Source organism: Aptenodytes forsteri, unplaced genomic scaffold (assembly GCF_000699145.1).
Source record: "Aptenodytes forsteri isolate BGI_AS27 unplaced genomic scaffold, ASM69914v1 Scaffold82, whole genome shotgun sequence".
NCBI classification, from domain to species: domain Eukaryota; kingdom Metazoa; phylum Chordata; class Aves; order Sphenisciformes; family Spheniscidae; genus Aptenodytes; species Aptenodytes forsteri.
Genome location: NW_008795490.1, coordinates 2885459 through 2906879, shown reverse-complemented (window position 1 = coordinate 2906879; position 21421 = coordinate 2885459). Strand labels below are relative to the sequence as shown.

The 21421-nt window shown below is 36.7% G+C and overlaps 1 protein-coding gene across 1 annotated transcript in view; it reads left to right on the top strand.

The window, feature by feature from the left end:
- SYNE1 (spectrin repeat containing nuclear envelope protein 1) overlaps positions 1-21421 on the top strand; it is a 284071-nt gene that overhangs the window by 79361 nt on the left and 183289 nt on the right. Inside the window, exons 39-52 of the mRNA XM_019472625.1 lie at positions 103-282; positions 2558-2708; positions 4352-4510; positions 5273-5455; positions 6401-6502; positions 8214-8417; positions 9382-9589; positions 10319-10431; positions 11117-11322; positions 12384-12539; positions 13764-14055; positions 14763-14935; positions 16964-17273; positions 19991-20155. Coding sequence (XP_019328170.1) covers positions 103-282; positions 2558-2708; positions 4352-4510; positions 5273-5455; positions 6401-6502; positions 8214-8417; positions 9382-9589; positions 10319-10431; positions 11117-11322; positions 12384-12539; positions 13764-14055; positions 14763-14935; positions 16964-17273; positions 19991-20155 — 2602 coding nt within the window. The remainder of the gene's footprint in view (positions 1-102; positions 283-2557; positions 2709-4351; positions 4511-5272; positions 5456-6400; positions 6503-8213; positions 8418-9381; positions 9590-10318; positions 10432-11116; positions 11323-12383; positions 12540-13763; positions 14056-14762; positions 14936-16963; positions 17274-19990; positions 20156-21421) is intronic.

The following is a 21421-nucleotide window of genomic DNA, read 5'->3' as shown; positions in this document are numbered from 1 at the left end:
CACAGTAACTCTAGCAGCAACCGTTTCATTCTTCCTTTCTCCTCTTTTCTCTTGCAAAAAAGTGAAGATAAGTAAATTTGAAACCTGCCTTTTAACTTGCAGATTGAGGATCTTTAACCAGTTAGATGAAGAATTGAATTCTCACCAGCATGAACTCCAGTGGCTCATGGACAAAGCAAAACAAATAGCCCAAAAAGATATTACCCTTGCTCCTGAGATCGACAAAGAGATAAATCGCTTAGAATCTCTGTGGGAGGATACCAAGAAAGTTATACATGAAAAGTAAGTAGTTCTTAGACTTAAGGTGAGAAAGGAGAGGGTTCTTTTAGTCAGGGAAAGAGACCCAATTATTTATATTTAATATCTTCTTGCCATATTAATCCCAATAGAAAACAGGGCTTGTATGTTAAATACTGAGTAGAAGATAAAACACAGTATAAACCAGGATATTTGTACCAGTTGTAATTATACTATTAATAAAGCCACAGATAGGTCCTCGGGACAGTACTTATAGATATACTGGGCTTTTAGTTTCATGTTATTGTTTACTCTCCTGAAAGATAAGATATCTCCATTGAGATTTCACTATCACTCCAAGTAGCACATACTCTCCTTCTAACATGTATTTTCCTTCTATATTGGATATGTATTTCTGACAACCCTATATTCAGTGGTCCTAAATCATTCTTAGATTTAAGTCTTTCTGTCTGCCCAAGGGACCAGGCTCATAACAATCATTAGTGTATAATCAGAGATGTAAGACAGTTTTGTATATCAATGAAAGTTGATAAAGAAAGGAACTAAAGAAACTAAAGAAAGTTTAATCTTACCCTTTTCTTTGTCTTAGCTGCCTCTTCGTCATCTTTAAAGAAAACTTCTTCAAATGTTCTTTTTTTAAATTTGCATGGTAAAATTAAGTGCTAGATTCATTCAGTATCACATCATCCTCAATGTACAGACAGTTTGTCTAAGTGCAGAAGCAAAACAGTTCTAAGCCTGGCTAATACTTCAATGGGCATATGCAATTTGGTGATCCCCATGTAACTGCTGGGTTGGTGTACTGGAATGACGATTCAGAAAAAATTTCATTTGTGCTGTAAAATGTTTTTTTTTTCCCTTTGGTTTCTATACTGTACTGTTATTCTATTTTCTTGATTGACACCATACAGATATTCGTAAGTATGCTGCCCCTTAACCAGATCTGTGTATTATTTCCCTCTTGAAAATATGCACAGCTACATGAATTTCATTTCTGGTGGTTTTCTCCAGCTGAATTCAGTCTGGTTTTCTAGTGCGTTTTTAAGAGATGTATAAATCTGAACTAAGTGGAAGAAAAGGATAGCTTTATTTAAAAATGTCCATCGCTCCTTTTTCTTCAGCACTGCTGCTAATTTGTATTTCATGTTGCATGTTGCTGCAACCCATTTTTCTTACCTTTAGAAGTCCTTAATAATAATAAACCAAGTAATTTCTGCATACATGTGCCAGAAGCTAGACAATACCAGTGCGGTAGTGAAGAAAACGTAAAATAGCTATCCCTGCCTTATAGATACATTATTGAGGGCAAATGAGTTGTCCAGTTTTCCCATACTGGGGTGGTTGTTGCCATCTTTATACCTAAAACTGAAAGATATTCAGGTACCTCGTCATTCCTTTCTAACATGAAAATAATGTTAATTTTTGTTTAAATTATTAATTTAATTTTAATTATTTTGAACTGTTTTCTCTCCCATATAGACACAATTTTAGACCCTCTTGAACCTGATTCTTTTGGAGAGCTCTTCGGAGCATTCAGAGAAGAGCCAGCTCCTAAAGCAATTACCTCTCTTTCTTGGCGATGTCATGTTTCCCAAATTCCTTTCACTGCAAACACTGTTCTACCCTAAACATATCCAAAGTATTCGTCTTCCTTCTCTCTCTTCAGTGTAAACACCAGGAATGGATTGAATAGGGGTTTTTTTTTCTGTCCGTTACCTGAGCAGAAATAGGCTTTTCTGGAGAGGGGGTGGAAAAAACCCATTAGGCCTGTTCTTAGCAGCAGGTTATTCTGTTCTCAGTAGAATGACAGGTAAGTTGAATGTAATGTTTTAGACCCAAAAGCATGCATCTGACAACTGGAGGACAAAATAGTCAGACTTATCTTGCATTGCTTTAGTCTTTGCTTCTTTTTACCCTCCAAAATACTCCATGTTAAAGAAACAAGTTAAAAAAAATGAGCTGCGAGTGCCAGCATCATTATAGTGTGGTTTCCAGTCAGTAAGGTGCTAAACTTAGGAAGTGAGAAGCTTGAATTCCGGTTTCAGTCTTTCTTTTGCTCAAGTCAGTTGCTTCGATATCTGATATATATGAGATGGCGATTCATATACTCCTCAGTGAGATGTTTTGTGATATATGGACCACAGTGATTTGTAAAACCTAAATATTAATATTTCCTTGGCTGCCTAAAACATGTTTAGCACTGCATCCTGATTTTCCCATGGTAAATCACTACGTCACATTCTCTTTCCTTCAGAAACATGACAGCAAATGGAGCTAACACAGCCTTTTCACATTACAGAAAAGAGCAGTCCTGCATTCTTATCGATCTGATGAAGGAATATCAGAGCTTGAAGTCAACAGTAATGAAAGTCATAGACAGTGCTGACAGCGCTTCTGTGATCAAATCCATTTGGAAGGACCATGAAGATGTCAGGCGAACTTTATCAAAGGTAATTACATATATTTTCATTTGCGGGATTTAAATGATCTTTGATTTAGATGGATTTTTCTGTTTGAAAGGTGCCCTTGAGCTGTGTTTAAAGTTCCTTGACTTTACTGTCAAATCTTGTCACGCTGACATTCAGGGTTTAAATTGTAGATTCTGATGAGGAAAGGATATAGTCCTTTCAGCATTTTGGTGCGATCCACTAATGTGTATTTGATTGTTGCTATTTATTATTTTAACACCTAGAAATGCAAAATGTTAATTTATATGGAAAGCATACATTATCTGCTTTTTATATAAAATACCTTGAGACTATATTCCTATCATAGTGTGAGAGGATATTTCCAGTCAACGTACTTTAATAATTTTCCATATTGGGTATTTTTTTGAATGGATAAAAGTCAACAAAAGAAAATGAATTGCACACATTTCTGATGTGTGCAATTCTTATGTCTGCCTCTTTCCCTGAGACGACTTATTCCATGGGGTACAATGTTGATATTGGCCATTGAGCCGAGATAAGGAAATTTGATGCCTGCATTCCATTCATTTCACTGGATCATATTTCTAAAATTCTAAATTCCGCTATCCATCAGCCTGTCAGGAAAAACAGTACTGAGTTAAATTCTTTCTGTTCATTCAGAGGGTAATTTCATTTGGAAGCCTATTGAGCTCTTCATTAAAAATTCTTCAGTCAGATCTGTATAAACCTCATTCTAAACTGCTCGTATTTATGACCTCTTTTTAAAAGACATTTTAATTAGAACTGAAAGCCAGAACAGAGCTCACCAGTCTAACAAAGAAATGCATGTATCTTCCATATGATTCCTCTCCTTAATGTGAGCCTTGGGCTGTGGAGAATTCCCTGCTACAACAGTGGCCACATCTAGGCCTGAAGGAGTTGGAGCGTGATAAGTATTTTGCACAACTCCTACCATAATTAAGTAGGCATGGCCACATGGCCATTCTGCATCCAGATTAGTAGCTTAAATCTAATGCTGATCTGTAATACTTCTTAAAGAAAAAAGTACGCGATGCTTACTGTGATCCTTTCTCAGTATGTTGTCACCTCTTCAGTGACAGTGTTTTAAAGATTTCCCTAAGCCTAGAACTGCAAACTTAGCAGCCCTGAAGATTTTGTCTAATTCCTTTCTGAACACATTTGTACTTTTGTTTTCCAGAGTATCTAGGAGTGATGGGTGTTACAATTCTAAATTTTGTTTGCACCACCCTCTGTTTACCCTGCTGTAATTCCAGAACTGATTTTAGATACTAGTTAGTCAATGATGGGTTCTTATTATTATTCAATTTTAGACATGTAGAGTCTGAAGAATAAAAAGGAGAGTAAAAAAAATTTTGCCTTAAGTCCCGAAAATAGCTAGTTACCAAGTGGGGAAAATTCAGAATTTATTAGTCCCACTTGTGTGCTTTATTTGTAAGAACAATCATACTAATTGATTGTGCTCATGAGAAAACCATGTCAGTTGCTCTGTATTTTGTGGCATAGTTAAATATTAGGTGGTATGCTGAATGAGAATTATGAAATGCATGACATATACCACAGGGCTAGGGATGGGTGCCTGGAGAACTGGATTTTTCTTTCTTTCTTCAAGGCTTCATTAAACAAGCAAATATTTATGTCCACAGCATGAAGCTGCCAAGAACGATCTGAGTGATAAACAAAAAGACCTGGATACTTTCACCAATAAAGGAAAACATTTGTTAGCAGAATTGAAAAGAGTGCATAACTGCGACTCCACTGCGGTAAAAACAGATATGAACTGTACAGTGGACAAATGGCTAGATGTAAGAGTCTGGTGTTTAAATGCTGAATACAGTTTTTAAGTTGGGCTAACGTTACAGTATTAGTATTTTATTAGAATCTTAGAGTGCAATTGTCTAGTAAAGTTTACTTTGAAGTATATCTCAAAGGGTTAATCATAGGGATTTGGCATCCACGGTACTCACAAAGTTGTGACATCCACTTGATATATTTAAAATGATGTCTTATAACAATGTGTGAGTGCTACTAGTATAAATTTGCTCAGTACACACTTCTGAATTTAAATTTGTATTGGATTCTCATTTAATGTATGCCAGTATTACTTTATTAAAGTAAATTGGACTAAATAAATTAGGCAGTAAATTGTATTAAGCTACACCATAAAAGATGTGAATATGTTGAGAAAGACATTATAGCAGAGAAACATAATATAAAAGTTAATATTTTACATTTTCATATTTATACTGCTTTATTAACAAATTCCTGCATTACGTAAGAAATATAAATGTAGCTGTTTTTAAAGATAAAGTTTATTTGAACATAAAACTCTTTCCCAGTAAAAAATATACAAATTTTTGGAAACAGTCACATATAATTTTTGTTCATTTTACGATCTGGGTAACTAAATTGAAATTAGAATTCAGAACTTAGACCTAACTCTAAGAAAATCATTTTGCCCAGGCTTACTAATTATTTCTGATGTCCTTGTCTTACAACTGGCTGCAAAATAAAGAAATGTGAAATTAATTTGTGAATGGTATCGATAAATTCTCCTCTCCTAAAAGGTGTCTGAAAGAATTGAAGACAACATCGACCGGCTGAGTGTAAGTGTGTCTCTATGGGATGACATCCTGAAAACTGGAGATGAAATGCATGGATGGTGCAACAAGTGCATTTCTCAACTGAATGAAGGCATCAGCAACTTGAGTAACAGTCAGAGAATGGAGGTCCTCCTGAAAGATTTCCAGGTGCTTACCCATAAATAAGTGATAAAAATGTTCTGGACCAAAATCTCAAGTGATCAGGCTGTGCTGTTGTAGACCACCATGTCCCCTGTTCAAGCAGCGGTACCGCTAACCCGATGGCTAGCTGACAGCATTCCAGTCCTTTTTTGAAGCTGTTTGCTTCTGACAGAAACAAGAAAGGCACATCTCTTACTAAATCTAAGCTCCATACTTATTTTGGCTCTAGCAATACATGACAGTGTGTTCTTACAAGCACAAAAATTTCAAAAAACATCTGTTTGAATTTTTTAGAAAAGAAAGTTTGGGTAATAGGATGCACACACCAATTACTTGCCTAATACTTCAGAACTACAATTACACAAATTATGATTTTCTCTTTCATTTTGCTATTATTATTTTTTTAATAAGTAGAATATTTCTTCATAACTTGGATCTATACAACCACAATAAATACAAGGTCCAGATATGTCAGTGCATATATAGCAGCATTTTTTAATTCCCTTTTGAGGTTAAAATTTATTTCTGTGACTAATTTTTTTCTGAGAGCTCACTTCCTTGTAATAAAAACCAGAGAGCACATGTATTATACTCTGCATGCCGTCAAGTGAAACCTAACAACCACAGTAGATTTTTCCAGTCAAATAAACAATGACATTCCCATCTTTATTCAGCCAGTTTTAAGAAACTAAAGCTGCTAGTGCATTTTAAATGCTAAAAATGTGTGTGGTTATTTTAATGGAGGGGGGAAAATGTCTGAACTGAGTCTAATAAAGGAAAAGAGATGGGAGATTTTTAGAGAATAAAACTAATAGAACAACAGTGTTTTCCCTATGGTTGCTAAACTTTGTTTACATTTTCTTTCATTTTTTTAATTGATGGAGCATCCTTCTGAAAGTCTAAAACCTTCTTGTAGTTTGGTATGAAACTTTGACCACATCTCTTTTACAGTCTGAAGTCAAGGATAAAGAACTGAAGTTGGAGCAGCTTAGTTCCAAAATTTCAGATCTCAAAGAACTGACCCATTGTCGAGAGCCTCCTGCAGATCTCCAGGTAAAATAAAGACATTGGTAATCACAGACTGTGCTCAAATGACTAAGAAGAAACTCCTCCTGAAATTTCTGTCTCTCCTGTACTGTCTTCTTCTTTCAAGGTGACAGATACAGCATTATTTATATGTCTCATTCCTATTCTTTGTTCATATTTCTTTAGTTAACTTTGATTTTTTCTGAAAAAAATATGCTATAAAGTAATTGAACATTACAGTTTTAAAAGTTTTTTTTACTAAATCAAAATAGAGTAAATAGTTTATAAAGTAGCTGATCAGATATGAGACGGATGATATTCTTTACACTGCACAACATTAAGCCACATCATATGTGAGTGCATACAGTTTGCCTCTTTGAAAGAATTATAATGCAGTAAAATATGTTCATTTGCTTTATCAAACCCAAAGTATTCTTTAGTGGACTGGAATTTGTGCCCTGAACTAGCTGTTACAAGAGAGGGGTAAAATACGAACACTGAAGGTGAGCTGTTGAACTTTTATTTTTGGCCAGGTCCTTATTTTTTATGTTCTAGGGCAAATGCAAAACCAAAGTATGACTATTTTGGATGTTTGATTTCAAATGGAAATTGGTATGTGAGATTATTCACTTTCAATGTCAGAAGGTTTAAAAGATAAGCTGACTTCTGCGATTTCCACAGGCAGGGAAATATCTCGATAGATATTTATTTCAAAACCATTTATCAGATTTTAACAGAACTTAATATAACACTCAAGCCTTGTCCACATTTTGCCATGACCATACACATAAACCTAAATTACCAATCAGATATGGGTCAAGAATCCTTTGTTCTCCCAAATTGTTTCCTTTACATGAGAGGTTCAGTAAATTCAAATTTAATCATGCGTTTCATAATAAATATCTGTCCACTTATAGAGCGAAACTTAGAGCAAATTATTTTGCAGAATATCAGTTAACCAACACACACCTATTTCCAACTACTAAATATGATAAATACAATAAAAAATTTAAATCAATACAACAAAATAATTGTAGTTGATATATAAATGCAAATTTGAAAATAAAGCCTCACAAACTAAACATAAATCCCCAAATCATTTGCCAACATTCAGATGAACTAGTGTGATCAGCTCATATCCTAAGAACATAAACAATTCCTTAATAGAATTTTCAGTAGTAGCTTATTTATAAATATTACCCTATTATGACTGATTTGATTTACTTTTTATTAGTAATATGTGCACAGCTAACATCTACTATAATTTCACATACTGCTGTCTTTGAACAGGTTAATGGGCAATATTCTAACTTATTTTTGTATTGTCTTCAGTTTTAATCTGCTTTCACTGAGATACTTTAAGCCTCAGTGCTCTTAAGTCTCACCATTTGATATTTCTTTTTATGGAGCTAGTCGTGTTTAGGTCATGTTCTGTATATATGGCAAATTAGTAAAGGAAAAACATCAACTGTTTAATTTTTCAGAAGTAGATAATAACTTCAAAAGTTTGCAGTCTGGCTTTTTATAAGTTAGTATCCCTTCTTTGGATTACTGTATATCTAAGACTTAATCCTGAATGGTTGACATTTTTTTGTTTATGTAAGTATCTTTAGTTACGGATGTAAAGAGAGCAAAACGATCATTGTGTGTCACTTTCCTACCTTCCATTTTTTCAATAAACATTCAACAGAATAAATGCTTTATTTAAATGCTTTAGTACATAACATTTTGCTTTTAGTTTATAGAATCAGATTTGAGGCAGAAGTTGGAACACGCCAAAGAAATGTCAGAGACGGCAAAAGAGACACTGAAAGATTTCAGTACTCAGAAGATGCAGTTACAGAAGGTTATTGATCAGATGACAGAGTGGTTAACAAAAGCGGAAGAGACACTGTTAAGCTGTGCATGTAACCTGGATCCTGAAGCTCTAAATAAAGTGAAGGTCGGTGCTGAAGAAAATGAATATGTTTTTCGTTATGCGGTGATCTTTGGTTTTTTATCAGAGTTTTTGCTAAGCATTATACTTAATTTTCATTTGATAAAAAATATATATCTCCTGCACAGCTGCTAGAATATTGGCAAATAATACAGCGATACTCTTTAAGAAGTTCCACCAATGAACAAAAGTTCTGATCTATTAACTTCATACAAACCTTTTAGAAAATTATAATGAATAATATGGTCTTTGTTGTGACAAGAACCGGTTTTGTTACATTGAACTCTTCAGTCATTACTCCAGCATGTTTACAAGTCCATTGACTCCCTTACAATATAAGTTATGAACTTACAACTCATCACAGTAGAAGACCCTAGACTGAACCAAATTTTAACACAAACTTCTACCTCAGAAGTCCTCCTCAGTCCTCATATATAGCATATGTCTACATCCTAGAGCTCTCTTGATTGCATACAATTATGCACATCATAACATGACAAACCACATGGAGATTTTTTCAGCGTGAGCACATGTTAATGTTGATATACTAGCTAATTCAAATTTAATTTTCAAACAAATGTTCCTCTCTAGTAAGATGAAAACTCCCTTTCATTCAGAAGTCCCGCCAAATACCACTGTCATATTGCATCTCACATGTACCTTCAGACTTTGCTGAAAATAACTATTGCTATTCAATATGCCTTGAAATTTATTTATTTTTTAATAAAGTAGTAAACCATGAGAAACAGCATTTTTCACATTTCTGTGACGGTTCTTTCATTTCAAGGGTTCATCTCACTTGGAAAATTCAGGAAACGTGATCCAGTACTTCTTCCCTTCATTGTGTCTAGGACTTGCAATAGACCATAGAAGGAAAGAGCATATGGAAGGAGAAGGAATGCTTGAGGAAAAGAGAGGGCTCTTTTGTTTCTTTACAAATGTCATATTTGTGTTGTAACTTCATTTTCAGGAAACACAAAGAGACCTTCAGCTTCAGCAGAGCAGCATTGACTCGACACGTGAGAACCTCAACAGCCTGTGTCGCAAATACCATTCTGCAGAGCTGGAAACTCTTGGTGGCACTGTCACTTCGCTAATAAAGAAGTATGAAGCTGTGAATCAGCTCTGTTCCAGAACACAGGCCAGCATGCAAGACTCCTTGGAAAAACGTTTCCTCCGTGAGTCTTCAGGCGTGTTAATATGAGCCGTTAGCCCGCAGCAGTGAATCATTCTGGAGTCTGCCAGAGTCTCCAGTGATGTCACCTGCAATTACAACTTTATTTTTGTACGGAGCCTTTCAAAAAGTCCTGTTACCAAATGTTTATTTGATAACTGCTACGAAACAAAGCATTTTACAAAAACAGAATTCAACTTTAAACATGTAATATGCATGAAAGGCAAGCTCAGCTCCACCTTTCTTCACTCTTAATATACATCTCTGTTGCATACATATACTTTGTGTATTTGCCATAAAGAGATGCATATAACCAAATGGAGATGTTTATAATGTAAAAGTCCCCATCTGAAGTATTTCCTGGGCTCCCTGGGTAGTCAGTGGAGAGAAATAGGCAATTTTTAATCTTATATATTAAGATATTAATCTAGATATTATCTAACATTAAATTGGGTCATATCATAGACTGAAAATGCCTGGGTTTTTCCCATTGACTATAAAGGGGAGCCTAATGTGACTGTCCAAATTTGGATGTTTACAGTGGAAACATGTAACTTTTTGTGAAATGAATCCCACTCCCCAAGGTCATTGAAGGCAATGAGACTCATCCTGTTAGCTTTTACACGCTGTTCCTGAAGGATAAAAGAATTGTGGAAGACAGCTGTATAGTATTGTGGATAATGCTGCTTCTTAAAAAAAATATTCTCTTCTCTATACTTTTTTATTAAATAAGATTCTATGCAAGAATTCCAGGAATGGTTTTCTGGTGTGAAGTCTGCAGTAAAAGAATCATCTGACAGGTCTGGAGACAGCAAAGCCATAGAGGCAAAGCTACATGACTTGCAGGTATAGTGAACAAATTGAAAAAACAGTAATTAGCAATTTAACTATATGTATCCAATTGTATCTCTAAAGTAATTTGTAGATGCTATCATATTTATTGGTTTTGTTTCCAAAAAGGTAATATAAGAATGGTTCAAGACAGCAATATGTACTGTAGAGGGAACACAGTGGAAACTGTTCACTGTTCTGAGAGATCAGAATTTAATTTCGGGAAGGTTTATGTGTAACTAAACTATTCTTATTTCTGATTTTTAATCTTTTTTTCCTTTTTTTGCCTTCTTTCTCTTCTTTTCTTTTTCCTACTTTTTCTTACACTATTGCTTATTCAATCTTTCAGATTAACACTGATATGTCAAAGCTTATCTGTGTAGATTTTTGATGGGACAGAACACAGATAGCAGACACCTACTGCAAACAGCCCTAATTCTTGAAATATATAACATTTTCAGGACATGACTAAACTATCCAGAGAAAGACAGGACTACCTTGGGACCAAATAGAAAAACTGAGCTCTGTGAATTGCAGCACCACTTAATAAAATTTTATTTGAACTATCTGCTTAGAATTTTTTCCGTAGCTAGACATGGCTCTCATCTTGTTGGGGAAATCTAACCACTTCTAATAGAAATATTGCTTATTTTTAGTTATTCAATCTTGCATGTTTAAACTGTATTCTTTCATTACACAGAGTGTGCTGGATTCTGTTAGTGAGGGGCAGAACAAGTTAGATGCTGCCTGCAAGGAAGGAGAAAGTTTGTATGCTTGCTTACCCGAACCACTTGTGAGCCATATTCAGGAGCAAATAGCAAAGTCTAACCAGAACCTCCAGGAATTCCTCAACCGGTGTCTGAATGATAAGAAGGCCCTGGAAGCTTGTGCCTTACACCTGGGAAGGTGAGTAATACCAGTAGTCACAGATGGACTGCATGAAATTGCCCAGCTGCAGAAATACAGGGCACAATTGGAAATTATTTCCAGTTTTTCTAGTCCTGTTTGCTTTCTTCTTTGGAATATTTAAGAGAAAATGAAGTTCTCTGCTAAAAACAAAGCAACAGGTCTTGCTCCAAGGGTATTGATTTGGTTAAAGAATAGAAGGTCAGGATCATATATGCAGAAGATCTGTGTAGCTCATGCAATCCCAAATCAGCAGTTGGGATCTCAGTAATTTAAATGCAATTTCCTGGAAGAAAAAGGTGTGATGAATTTTCAAGTTCTGCCCTGGGGTTTGAAGATAGCATGCTTTTTACACAGCATGCGTCTGTCCTGTCCCATTCCAGATGGACATATTTCCTAAGGAGCCAGTAAGAAAACACTCTTAAATTATTACTTAGGGCTGGAATTTTGGGAGTTCAAATATTTTTAGGTATAACTAGATTCAAAACTGTTGCTAATTGAAAGCAAAGTTAGTGTAGCAGTAATGGGTAAAACAGCAAGACGAGACGGTGTGCCTTCATGTAAGGAAAAGGTTTTCAAACTTAGGGCCAGAACTTGTTTTGCTGAGTTCTGAGCACTCCAGATTCCAGTTACGTTCTGTTGGAGAAATTGAAAGCACAACACTTCAGGTGTTGTAAGTGTCAATACTGAGTAAAAGCCCATTTTTATCCATTTTTTAATCTTAGACTAAATCATTATAAGGATTTGGAAAAGGCTTTTTTCATCTGTCTTTATTGAATCTAGTAATAAATAAAAGTACTGTCACTTTAAATTTTGGAGGCTTCTTTTTTCAGTGTAGTTCCCATGATTTTGCTGGACATTTTTAGAGAGTTGCTGAATATTTTTAGCTTAGTAGTCACCATGGAATTATGTTTTGTGTACAACTCTTATTCTTGAAGCATGAAATTGATACCTAGTTTTATTTTCCTGGTCTTGCGGATATTGAAAGAACTGAGTTAACTTCTTACTAACTTTACTCCACCTGAGAAACATTTTTAAGGGAGTATTTATCTGTTCTGTAGCTTTGAAGATCAGCACAAGAAACTTGGCCTGTGGATACATGACATGGAAGAAAGAATAAGCACAGAAGCATTAGGAGAGAGCAAACAGCTTATTCCCGAGAAGAAAAAGGAGGTGCAGAAAGTGGAAAAGTTCCTGGAAGAGTTACTGAATTCAAGGTAGTATGAAATACATTTCCTAAAATACTCTCACTTTTTCCTCTGCTAAAGCAACAGTGAAACGAAACTGTTGGGGTAAAGTGTGTTTGTGAAAGATAAAGGTGTTGCAACATACTGTGTGAAAAGAGGCTGAATCCAGATACTTCCAGTTTTAAGGAAATTGGAATTTGAAGCCAACTCTGAAATTTGATGTTGATACATTTCTCATTAAGAAAAGCTTATCTTACTTCATTAATAAATGGAAACTGAAAAATATTATCTTAAAAAGATAAATCTTAAAAATATTGCTTGTAAAAATAAATCTTAAAAATATTGCTTGTAAGAGCAATAGTAAAAATGACACTTATCATTATATCCATTTTAAAATTTTCCTTCTGTCCTGCAACACTCGGATCCAACCAGGCTAGCAGAATCCACTTTCCCATACAGCTGACTTTAAAAGAGCTCAAATAACATCCACATTGGCTGCAAAATCTTTCTAGAATTCAGACTTAGCCAATAGATGATGAAGTAATTGCCTTTTTTAGTACACTGTGGTTTTTCAAATTTTTTTTTTTATTATTAGGTTGGTGAAGATAGAACAGAAATAGTAGTCAGTTGTTCAAGCCTCACAGCATGCTAGAAGGGAACACCCAGTCTCTGCCTATCCCCTTGAGAGTGGTGCAAGAAGTTTCGGTCTGATGTAAATTCCCTGTAATCACAGGGTATCAGGAAGGGTGATCCAGCAGATTGAGATTAACTGAGGCTGTATAAACCCAGTGTTTTAATACCTTGTACTGACCCTTGTACTGAACCCCCAAGTCAGTGTCTAATCCTGGACAAATGGCCTGACCTTTCCATCATGCCTTCCTACCTGCCAAAGACTATAAACTTCTCAGAAGCTTTGACAGGTACAAAAAGGTAGCAGTTCATATAGAACTGGAAAATCTGACAGCCGAAAAGAAAATTGTTAGCTTTTAATGCAAATGTGTAACGCAAAGATTTCAGTGTGATCATTTTGAGCACCAATGCAAGAAATGGCACTGTACACAAGTAAAGATATTAATCAATACACACTGCTTATATTTCCTTTCAGTCTCTCCCAGCTAATTTTTCTGTTAACTATGAACTCTATCACTGGTGGAGTAGGTGATTATGTCAGCAATCTTCATAATTTCTGATAGTTGCTATAACAATATCATATGCTTTCTGAAACTGATTTTCAGCCTCAATATTTTGTTTCAGGGAATCTTTTGATAAGCTGTCCCAAATGGCACAGACTTTAAATGAAGAAGGCCATGGTGCAGGGAGGGAAGTGCGCCTGGTCTCTCAACATCTCACCAATTATCAAAACATGGTCAAAACTGTTAAGGAGAAGCTGCGAACATGTCAGCTTGCACTCCAAGAGCATCTCACTTTGGAGGAGGCATTGCAGAGTATGTGGTCATGGGTGAAAGAGGTTCAAGATAAACTGGCGTCATCAGAGAGCACTGTTGGTAGCAAAGCTACACTAGAGAGACGACTGACACAAATTCAGGTAAAGAAGGATACAACTAGAGATTACGCATCAAGGTTAATATTGGGTGTGGGCCACGTCAGTGGAAAAGGAGTATTTTTATGTTTTATTCTTTCTACGGTTATGAAGGAGAGGATTAGAATTTAAGGTGTTCTTGACAAATTGGGAGGTGCAGTATGAAAAACAGGATGAAGTGTAATGGAGACAGGTGCCAGGTACTACATTTAATAAGGAATAATGAACTATGAAAATGTGTATTCAGGTCCAAAAAAGCTTTCTAATGGAGGGGAAGCCTTGGAATAATTGACGCAGAGAGGCTGTGATGTATCTGTCACGGGAGGTCTTCAGGAACAGGTTAGATGATAAACATCTATTAGGAAGGTCATCAGTGTAGGAGATCCCACCACGGGCTTTCTTGAGATTTCTTCTGGCTATGTGGTGCTGTCTTTCTGTGCAGTGCTTGACCTACTCATTATCTACTGCAGTGTGAGCAATATTTTAGGGTGACCAATGCAGTGGAATACCTGTGTGGCTGTGGGAAAAACTGCTGGATCACTTGCGCATAGCAAAGGACAGGCACTTAAAAGAAAAGGTGCCTAAGAATTCATACTGGGCATGGCTGTCAAGGATAAATGAGCTCAGAGAAGATGGTGTCCACTGTTGAAAGAATAACAGCTTTCACCTCTCAGCAGACTGCGTTTTATATTTTGACTTATGTTGCCTCACAGGAGATCCTCTTACTCAAAGGTGATGGTGAAGTTAAGCTGAACATGGCCATTGGCAAAGGAGAACAAGCACTTAGAAGCAGCAATGAGGAAGGACAAAAGGTGATACAAACTGAGCTACAGACGCTGAAGGAAGTATGGAATGACATCATCAGCACCTCAGTGAACTGGCAGAGGTAAAACTCCCTGGAAAACACAGGTCAGACCCTGCCATCTTTGCTTACAAAGAATGGTACCTTCCAGCACATAGGAGTCCATTCATTCATTACTGGTATGTGAGGGGAAAGTTGCATCATCAGAAAGAATCAAAATCGCCTGAAAAAAATACATCCTTCTATAAAAAAGATGAGTTGACCTATCAGATGAATCAAATTTCATATGAGATGGTACTTGACGGTAATTTAAAAATAAATAGAAATCATACAAATTCATACAGAGAAAAAGCTAGAAAGGGCTTTCTGAGTTACTGATCCTGTACTTGGGCAGGACCAAGAACATCTGACATATTTATCTACCTTTTCCTTACACAACTCTAGGAAGGTTTCTCAATTCTGTCTTTCATTATGTTTTTTAATTAAAAAAAAAATCCTAATATCCACTCCAAATAATCTTTCTTGCAAATTACGCTGATTTCTTCTTGTCTTAACCTTGGTAGAAATAGAAAGTTTTTCTTATTGCCTGTGTGAGACCATTTTACATATTTGAAGGCCTCCATCATCTCTGTTCTAGACAGACTGATGTCTCTCACTACTAATACTTCCTGGACCTCTTTCATCCTTGTTTCTTTTTCAATAGATTGCAGACTATCCCTCATTTGTCTATGTTTTTCTTAAAAGATAATAACTGAAAGTGGGCTGACCTCTTACTGTATTTGAGACCTTATTAATTCTGAATAGAGTATCAGTACTTTTCCATTTCCTTCATACAACACTCTTCTTAATCCACTCCAGAATGAGATTTTCCTTTCTTTGCAATAGTATCATATTGCTGAATTTTGTTTACTTCTTTATCCTCTACTATCTCCCAAATCTTTTTCCACACTGGTAAGCCTAGGCAGTTATCCCCAATTTTGTATTCGTGTATCTGATTTCTCCTTCCTAAGTAAAGCATTATTTTCATCATCAAATTCCATCTTTTTAAAATTTCTTTTAAGAACATCTGACATTTAAATCCTGTCATCCAAACCAGCTGCAGCCGCTCCCTGGTTGCTTTCATCTGTGCATTTTACAAGCACTCTCCGTTGCAACATCCCAGTCATTACCGGGTAGAAATGGGCCCTCGGTGAACTTCTGCATGATCCTACTTCCTTAGTTCTCTAACTAAGGAAAACAAAGTTTTCCCTGCATCAGAAAACTCATAGATCTGCATCAGAAAGGTCATAGATCTGTATTTTAGATAATCTGAGTGCTAGGCTATCTGCGTCCTAAATATCAGCTGTCAATGGTGGGAGCCATAATATAGGTAAATTGGAGTTTTTCAGTTGAAAGTGGTGCCACTTCCTTAATTATTCAAAAATTGTAATACAGTTATATGAAGAAAATTATAATGGGCTGCCTTTAAGATTCCACTCTAATTTCACCCAATTTTTGTCATAAAATATTATTTAGATTTAGACCATTACATTTTGAATGAAATCCTTACCACATTCATGTCTATCATTAAGTCCAGTGGGATGAGAATTACATTCCTCAACACAAATCCCAGAGAAATCTGGCAATCTGCTAGGAGGAGCAATATATAACAGAAGAGAGTATTTCTTATAAATTGTAAATGAGACTATATACAATTGATTTGTTCTTCCAAAACTTGCCAGATTATCTCTTAATTGTCAATAATTTGCAACATAGGCTGCTGTACATTTTATTACTCTAATCATAAAGAACTCCAGTAACGCTCTGTATTTTACTTTGCTGGACAGACACTGAAACGTGCTTTTCATTAGTCCGAGACAGATTGCTCATGTAACCTGTGGTAGGGAAGCAGTTGTATCAGGTTATATGTAGTAGCCCGAAGAACACAGAAATTCTAGAATAGCTTGGATGTGAGTTGACATAGAAAACTAAAGCAAGATGGGGGAAAAAGCATATTCTAAACATATTATACATGGCTACAGGCAGTGTGACACTTAAGGTATAAGCAGGCTCTTTTTCTTCAGACCTTTCAAAAGTTCTCATCTGTACTGTGTATGTTTCTTTTAATGTAAGCTGCCTAGAGTCTGTCATTACCCAGTGGAATGAATATCTGGAAAGGAAAAACCAGCTGGAGCAGTGGTTAGAGAAGCTGGATCACAAAGTGGAGCAGCCTTTAGAACCACAGGTTGGTCTGAAGGAGAAGTTTGCTCAGCTGGACCACTTCCAGGCTATTGTTTCTGAGATAGAGGATCACTCCAGTGATTTACAGCAACTCATTGAAAAAGCTGTGGAACTGTATGAAAAAACAGAGGATGATTCTTTTGGAGAAGCAGCTCAAGAAGAACTAAAAGCACAGTTTAATGACATCACAACTGTAGCCAAGGTAAGATAAAGGCAAAGGCCTCCATTTCAAGTAAAATGTTTAGATATCTGTATATAAGGCTAAAATTTTGATTTTCATAATTTTCTAGTAACTAAAGGATTGACTGTGTTTGAATAGTCTTGCCTTTTGTTATGGTTGAGTCTAACAAAAAAGTTGGATGTAGTTTACTAAAATTCGCTGGAATGCAAAAAAATTGTTGGGAATTGTAATTGGTATGGTTATGATGTTTGAAGAGTGAAAGGCATATATTTTATTCCTAGTTTCATATATGCAACAATATTTCTGACATTATCCCAGATTTATTGTCATCTAATTCTTTTCCATTCATGCCTAGCGGTATTTTTTTTACCTAGAAAGGGAAGAGTGAAATGCCTCCCTGAGCAGAAAATGTATTGTCAGAAAGAGAAATCCTATTGTCAGAAAGATATATGCCCATCTTTTGTGGTGTTTCAAGCCACTAAGCACTGCACGTGCTATACAGGTATTCTCTTTGGTTTCTAAGGAAAGATACGTGAGCTCACTGAGACCTTCTGCCAACCAGATCACGACAGTGACGCTAGCTCTGAGTTACAGTCTCCCCCTTCTCAGCTAATGGGAAAGTTTGCATCAGGAGGAGGCCACATAATAACAGGCTAATGTGAGACTGAAGTAAACACTGTATATAAATTCAGTAATCTGATGGAAGTGTGATTTGAGTCTTCATGTATTGAGAATAGAGCTGATGGCCTGTAGGTATCAATCAATAGTCTATATAAAAAAAGAGTACCAAAGTAAAAAAATAAGTGGAAGATCTAACAAATTATCTGTTAGGAAAAATGTGAAATCTAGGGCATATGAATTTACTTCTTTAGTAAAAATCTGCATTTTTCTTACTAAACCTGATAAAGGAAAGTCATTTTGTGGAATCATGCATTTTGGGTTCGGATTTTTTTTTTATTTGTGGGATAAGATATACTATTATTGTCATTGCTTTATTGCTTTAAACATAGACCATAGATATTATAGCCCTCTCAGATGTATCTAGTCTGTAATTACAATCTATTCACACACTTTTGTTTTTATGATGAACTTCTGCTCTTTTTTTTAATGGATATAGTAAGCTATGAACCTGGTTTCTAGAGAATCAGTGCAGTTTCATCCTTGTATAACTCTACTTCTTTCAGCAGCGTTAAATCTAGAGCTCTAGAGCGTATTGTTCTCCATTTAACGCTGCTGAAAGAAGTAGAGTTACTTCTCTACTGACTCACTCAATACAATGCTTTTAAACTTGTGCGAAAAGAGTATCATAAGTCAGCATGGCAGTGTTCTCCTAAAATCAATATGCATCTATAAATTTAATTTCTTAAGCAAGAAAGACAGTTTTGCAGTCTTTCCCTTGGGAGAGAACAGCACTGACTGCAACTGGTAGAAGCCATTGCCACCAGAAGAGACCAACTGAATTTGCACTTTGCCTCCACTCTCCCCCTCTACTAGTACTATATTTTGGTGCGAGCAAAGTAAACAGCAGTGTGTGGTTGGCTTTCCTGGGACTTCTTTGCTTCACTAGGAAGCTATCTATTTTGTTTAGAGTCAGGCACATGTGCACATTTTCTTACTCTGTTGTTGCATAAAATGCATTAAGATGTTAAAACTTTGAGGATTTACTTCAGGTCACTTTTGTTTAGCTAGTAACCATCCATTGTCTAGTTGGTCTGACACATTCTGAGAAATTATGATGATTATTTTCAGAGGGAACAGTAGGGCTTATTAATCTAACTAACTTAATTTTTAAAGGCATTAGTTGAATGTTGAGTTATTCAAAATTCAACTCAGTAAGTGGAATTTAATTCATAAGTGGTTTAGTTTGAAACTGGTTTAAGGACACTTAGATCTAGATTAGAGTATCCACACAGGAGTAAAAAGCTATTTGATTAGCTCGGTTCACTTTTGGTTAGTTTTGATAAGCATTCCTCGGTGTTAGCTCACAAGAATATAAGAACAAATCTGCTCAGTCAGACCAAAGGCAAATCTAGATGAGTACACTATTTCACCTTTTCATAGTAAGGTAAGCTGGCCCCACTTTAAGCTTACGTTAAAAAGCTAAGATGGAGCCATGAAGCTGTCGTACATCTGTGTGAGGGAAAGTGTCCTCCAGGGCTGCAAGGCAGGTGGCCGGGGACAACCACCACTTCTAATCTGATGGTTAAAATGGGACTCAGCACCATAAGAACCTTTTGCACTTTTGAACAGCAGAAGTCCTCCTTTGTGGTCTTCATATGGGACATCTCTCTGACTCTGCTTTGCATTTATAGAGACTTGGTGCTTCTAAATAAGAGCTATGTTTCTGGCAGCATGCTGCTCCCTGGGAGGACTCACGGGTGATCTGTAAGACCCTCTCCAGGGGGTATTGGGAAAAGCGTGCCAGAGTTGCACAGCTGCAGCTTTGACGTCTATTAAACGATACATTTGATGTTAAAGGATGTGTTAAAGTACATTTTTGCATACATTTTCAGAAGGCTTCTTCATCTTTTGCTCCAGCAGAACACACCTGTCCAGACCAACCTAAACCAAACCTTGTGGAGTGTAGCACTGTGTTCTGCTGCTATAAGCTGTGCTCTATTCAGCATTCAAATGGATGCTATAGGGTCAGACCAGCCCTCTCTATAACTGCGTGCTTAAAGCCAGGACAGTATTTAAACACTTTAATGGTCTTTTTTTTTTTTTCATCTGAATGATAGGAGAAAATGAGGAAAGTGGAAGATATTGTGAAGGATCATTTGCTATACCTTGATGCTGTGCATGAATTCACGGACTGGCTCCATTCTGCAAAGGAAGAGCTGCACCGCTGGTCAGATGCATCTGGAGATACATCAACCATACAGAAAAAGCTGTCCAAAATCAATGTAAGATAAGTTAGTTTTCATGATTTCATCTGCAATTCAGACCCTATGCTCTAAAATAGGCCAGAGCCAAAAAGTTGTGGGATCTTGCTCTTTGTGTATCTGAAATGGTGATTACATTTCAGTGGGCTGAAAGCAAGCTTTCTAAGCTATGCTTTGTTTTCGCCTCCCTTCCCATATTAAACTGATGGAGTAAAAGTACAATCAGACCTGAGTTAGCCACAGCACACATGGAAACAATTTGCAAGAGCGGAAGCCCAGTGGCATCACAGAAGAATGTGGCTTAGCTGATTAATGAATACTGCTCTGTCCTCCTCCCCGAATACGCTTTCTCCATGAGCAGAGTTGTCTGAATCAAAGTCAGAAACAACCTTTCCCGATCTGCGTGAAATGGAGGCGCATAAAGCAGTGCAAGGATCGTTCTCCCCAAACACGGTAGAAACGTATGAGTTGCCTCCCTGTGTATACTCTCCTCCTTACCCTGGCATCCATTCCTAGGCATTTGAGTGCCTAAGCAAGTTACATGTTCCTGAATGCAACATTAAAGCAGACTGCAGGTTTTGCTGGTGCCTGATGTTGACGTTCAGATACTCACGCTAGCAACATTTTACTCTGCTCCTAAACATGAGAGAGCGGGCCAGTGAACAGAGTACTAGGTGAAGATTCCGGATACCCGAGGTCAAATTACGGATTTGTTGTACGCCCTTGGATAGTTTTCAGTCTCCTTTGTGCTCAAAGTCCCCGCGTATAAAACGGGGAAGGGAGGAGATAGTAGTTTCTAGCTCGTAAGACGAACAAGAGAATAAATAACATTACTCTGGCATGCAGCGTTTGGAAGGGTATTTATATTCTCCAGCTTCTTAAGCTGAAAACTCCCGAAGTTCCTTTGTAGCATGTGTGAGATTGAAATAGGACACTGTAGAAAGAATTCACGTCTGGAAAAAAAAAAAAAAAGGAAAAAAAAGACATGTGCAACCAATTACGGCACATCGCAGATCACGGGTAGGCTGTAAAATGCTTTTTCTGAGCAGCACAGCTGCGTTTTTAAAAGTGCTATGAGCAGCTACATACCAGTGCTTCTTACGTAAACGATCACAAGAACGTTATTATTTTCCGCATCTTAACCTGAACAGTATTGTCAGTATCTGAAAGAAGCTCTCGCTCCCCTAAGCTCGCGCACGTTTCGGAGCCACTCTTTAACCAACGTACGGCCCGCGCGCTCTCCCCGCCGGGTTTTATCTTCACCCGTCCCCCGGCAGGCGCAGCCCG